A 4,670-nucleotide genomic window follows, 5' to 3' on the forward strand; every position below is an offset into this window, starting at 1 on the left:
CATATAGATCACTGACTCACTGATCAATCGACAAGATGCTCAAACCTCAGTGTCTACCCGTTCACAGGCTCACGGTGACACAGCCTCAGGCCCTCAGCCCGCTCCTCACATGTGCCTTTGTGTTTTTTGTTACGTTTTAAAAAAACTATTAAACCAAAAGCTGCGTCTTGTAACCATGTGATGTTTAAAACCAGCCAATAATTATTGATTAAGATGCCAAAAAAGGAAATTTCATGTCGGGCGGCACTTTCGAAACAGATGCGCAACTTCCATTGGAATTCTATTTTAACTCTCAATTCTCAACCCCCCTCCCCACTCCCCAGAGTCAGAGTGATCCTCTCGGGGCACGGGCCCACTGTCCCCACTCCCAACAGACCCAGACTCCAGTGTTTTCTTTTGTATATTTAAAAAACAAAAAAAACAAACAGTTGTATATTTTTTTTGATACACTCTGGAATCTGGAGTCTGGGAGATTTTTTTTTCAAATTCGAGAATAGTCTGGCACAAGTTTTTAAAAAGTACGTTTGTGTAATAAATAGATCACGTATATTAAATAAATTCACTTGGTTCAAAATATCTATATTGACAAAATTGAAAATCATCATGCAAGGTGAAACTACGTATGCGGGTCCCTATGGAACTTCTGTTGCTGAAGGTGCAGACTGGATGCAATTCCGGAACCCCAAAGCAAAGGATGGGCTGTTCACAGCCACCTCCGAAGGTATACCCAAAACGATGGCGGGACAATGGAGCGAAGCTGTGCGGAAGTACAAAGACTTGCCGTGCTTTGGTACAAGAGAGTTGGTGGACAGCGAGCAAGTCAAGGACCCCAGTACGGGAAGGATATTTAACAAGAATGAATATGGTGCTTATTGCTGGGCGACATATGAAGAAACAGATGAGCGCGTTCAAGCGTTCGCAAAGGGATTACTGGACTTGGGAGTGCAGCCCAAATTAAATATTTGTATATTTATGTATACAATGGCTGATTGGCAGGTAGCCGCCCATGCCAGTTGGCAAGCCGGAATTGTGGTAGCTACGCTCTATGCAACTCTAGGCGAAGAGGCACTAGCTTTTGGCTTGAAACAGACGATGTCCTCTGTTGTTATAACACAAGGGTCTCTGCTCAGCGAAATATCCACGATAGCGGCATCCTGTCCTGAACTAAAGCACGTTATTTACAATGGAGATAACACGGCAAACATAGAGATCGAAGGAGTTACCCTCCATCGCTTTGAGGATCTTATATCCAGAGGAAAAACAATCGATAGGGCTACACTGCCAGCACCAAGCGAATCTGACATAGCTGTGCTCATGTACACCTCTGGTAGCACAGGTGTACCCAAAGGTGTGATGCTTACGCACAAGAATGTTGTCTCATCTGCATGCGTTGGCTTCCATCACAGCACACCGGATATCCTCGCGGGCGAGGATTCTTTTATCAGTTTTCTGCCCCTCGCTCACATTTTCGCCCTCTGTGCAGAGACATACTTAATCTCCCAGGGGTGTCGAATTGGCTACAGCACTGCGTTGACGCTCACTGATAACTCATCGATGATCAAATCGGGCACGAAGGGCGATATAAGCGAATTGCGACCTACATACATGGTTGCGGTACCCACCATCATTGATCGAATACGCCAGGCTGTAATGCAGAACGCGAAGTCAAGTGGCTGGCTTGGTAGAAAGGTTTGGGATTATGCATTTGAATCTAAAACAAAGGCCTTCACCGATTTCAAGGAGACCCCATTTTTAGATAAGATTGTATTCGATAAAATCAAAGGTATACTGGGAGGCAACGTAAAAATGATCCTTTGTGGAGGTGCACCACTCGCGATTGAGAGCCAGATATTCATGAGTACCGTATTTGGGGTGCCTATCTGCCAGGGATACGGTCTAACTGAAACTTGTGGTGGCGGTACCATAGCCGATATCCACGATAGACAATCCTGGGGCAAAGTTGGGGGACCGATTACTGTCCTTGATCTCAAGCTCAAGAATTGGGAGGAAGGTAATTACCGTGTAACCGACATAATGAAAAAGGACATAGGTATGCCACGAGGTGAAGTGCTTCTAAGTGGAGATTGTGTGGCCCATGGTTACTACAACATGCCTGAGAAGACAGCTGAAGATTTCCGAGTAGACGAGAACGGTAGAACATGGTTCCATACCGGCGATATAGGTCAAATCTGTCACGATGGTACATTGCAAATCATTGACAGAAAGAAAGATCTGGTTAAGCTACAACAGGGTGAATACGTATCCTTGGGCAAGGTTGAAAGCATGTTGGCAAGCGCGAAGTTTATCGATAACCTCATGGTGTATGCAGACCCATTTCATTCCTACTGTGTGGTTCTGGTAACAGTGCAACCTTCCACCGTGTCGGCATGGGCGGCTTCTAATGGCATTGAAAAAGAATGGAGTGAATTATGTAAAGACCCACAGCTTAAAGCAGATGTATTGAAAACTTTACAATACGAAGCTAAGATGGGAAACCTGCAACGATTTGAGACACCCGCGAAGGTTTATATATGTGACGAACCATGGACACCTGAATCAGGTTTGGTCACTGCGAGCATGAAATTACAGCGGAAGAAAATTCTGGACAAATATCAAGAGGACATCGATGCTATGCTACGATGAAGATGAGTGTCTCATAAAGCGCACTTAATTCTTTGAGCATACGCAATTAACAACTGTTGAGTGAGAAAGGTAGTCCCTATTTGTGTACTATAGCGAGTTGTACACGGAATCACCAAGCCGCCACGGCATATGCCAGACATTCAGTATCTGCTGCTGAGTCCCCAGTAAGGATACCAAGCTAGCAGTAGAAAATACACGAATTAAAACATTGAGTAGACAAAACGCTCGCAACCACATTGATTTATTTGAGTTGGCATACCTATGTTACACATTTACTCGCCAGTAATGAGAGCAGAACGAGCGCTACGAGTGATATTTATCGTCGCAGCCAACAGCTTTCAGTCTGAAAGGTGCTCTAATGATTTATGTCTGAATCTAAAGGGAATGTATTGTCCCACCGAGCTATCTGTAATACAATCGGAGATCACATGTTGTAAAGATCAGGTACTGTCTCTTCTTCCGCATTTGATAGCCTAATCCTACACAAAGCACTCGCGCAATTGACAATGTTACACACCGGAAACGCGTGGCGAAAAGTAGTTTAGCACATATGGACGCTTTGGCTAACTTGGTGGCACTGTTGTATGTATGGTTGTATATGATCATTGATCACCCCTTTCATCCTATGATAGTACGCAAACTGCAGAATGTTATCAACCGTTAATCAGTCTTCTTCTTCGTCATCCCAGACTGTGACGTTGCGTATTCTGAAACGGGGTGCAAAGTATAACCCTACCGCAGTCCCGATAAGTGGTGCTTGTATCAGGAATTTCTGGCCTACAAGTAGGAACAACAAGGGAAGCACGTGTTAACGAAATGTAAGACTTTAACGATATATGTGGACAAAAATATGAGCCACAGTTCAGCAAAACATTCTCCGCTACGTTATGAATGCGACTCTATGTCGGGTGGATGTCCGGTGGTAGCCATTGTCGTCTACAACAGGTGTTCCGCAAGCAGTAAGAGTATGTGTTCTGTCATTCCAATCTACTACAGCTAATGTGCAATAGTCGGCGCCAAAATTAGTTTCACACTCACAAGTGTCGGTATACAATACCATTCAGTAGAAAAACAGATAATCAACTTGTCGAGATTCGTAACTTACTCTGGGGCATAATTCCTTTACTTCCAAGCAGCCCAATGTGAGCGATTGCCGCCAGCACGCAACCCGCCCCTATCATAAAATAAAACAGAGAGAACAAATCAGCAGTCGTAACAATGAAACAGAAATATTCGGTCATTGTGTAGTCAATGTCTAGAATAGAACTGGATCATACGATCGTCCGGGGTTTTTTTTGCAAGATACCATTTCCATCTTACAATAAATTAGAAGAATATTGCTCGTAGCCAGCCTATGGCTGGGTTTAAGGATTGATTCGGGACGGCATATTAAACATATGCGAGGAAGTAGCAACAGACCCCGCAAAAGCTCCCGTGCACACCAAAACACAATCAAAACCGAACACCGGTCTCTAGATTTAAAATCACAGCATTCATAAATGAGGTATATACCTGTATCGCATGTACGAACTCGAAATCATGTCAAGATACCAAGCCAAATGAAAATTCGCAGCGTTCATAAACGAGGTATCCATTTGTATCGCACGCACGAACACGAAATGCTGACTCAGAAATATCCGACATTTAAAGCGCATCACGAGATCATCTACCACGTGTTACAACCAACTGACTTAAACAACAACCACCAACTGACTTAAACAACAGCCACCAACTGACTTAGACAGCAACCACCAACTGACTTAAAACAGCAACCACCAACTAACTTAAACAGCAACCACCAACTGATTTAATAACAATCACCAACTGACTCAAACAGCAACCACCAACTGACTCAATAACAATCACCTACTGACTTAAACAACAACTACAACTGATATAAACAGCAACCACCAACTGATTTAAACAGCAACAACCAACTGACTTAAAAATAATCACCAACTGACTTAAACAGCAACCACCAACTGACTTTAACAACAACCACCAACTGACATAAACAGCAACCACCA

General features: G+C 43.6%; 2 protein-coding genes across 2 annotated transcripts; one reads left to right on the top strand and one right to left on the bottom strand.

The window, feature by feature from the left end:
* Positions 1–603: 603 nt before the first annotated feature.
* On the top strand, positions 604–2,643 carry SARC_12846 (hypothetical protein; the record flags this gene model as incomplete). The annotated part of the gene is made up of 1 exon (XM_014293038.1): positions 604–2,643. One exon carries the CDS (start codon positions 604–606, stop codon positions 2,641–2,643), a length of 2,040 nt encoding a protein of 679 aa, XP_014148513.1.
* A 664-nt stretch (positions 2,644–3,307) lies between these two features.
* SARC_12847 (hypothetical protein) lies at positions 3,308–3,817 on the bottom strand (the record flags this gene model as incomplete). Its single annotated transcript, XM_014293039.1, has 2 exons — positions 3,308–3,420; positions 3,749–3,817. Coding segments are annotated over 2 exons (182 nt in total), but the record flags the coding sequence as incomplete, so codon positions are not given.
* Positions 3,818–4,670: the final 853 nt, after the last annotated feature.

The sequence above is a fragment of the Sphaeroforma arctica genome (assembly GCF_001186125.1).
Source record: "Sphaeroforma arctica JP610 unplaced genomic scaffold supercont1.2649, whole genome shotgun sequence".
In the NCBI taxonomy this organism is placed as follows: Eukaryota; class Ichthyosporea; order Ichthyophonida; genus Sphaeroforma; species Sphaeroforma arctica.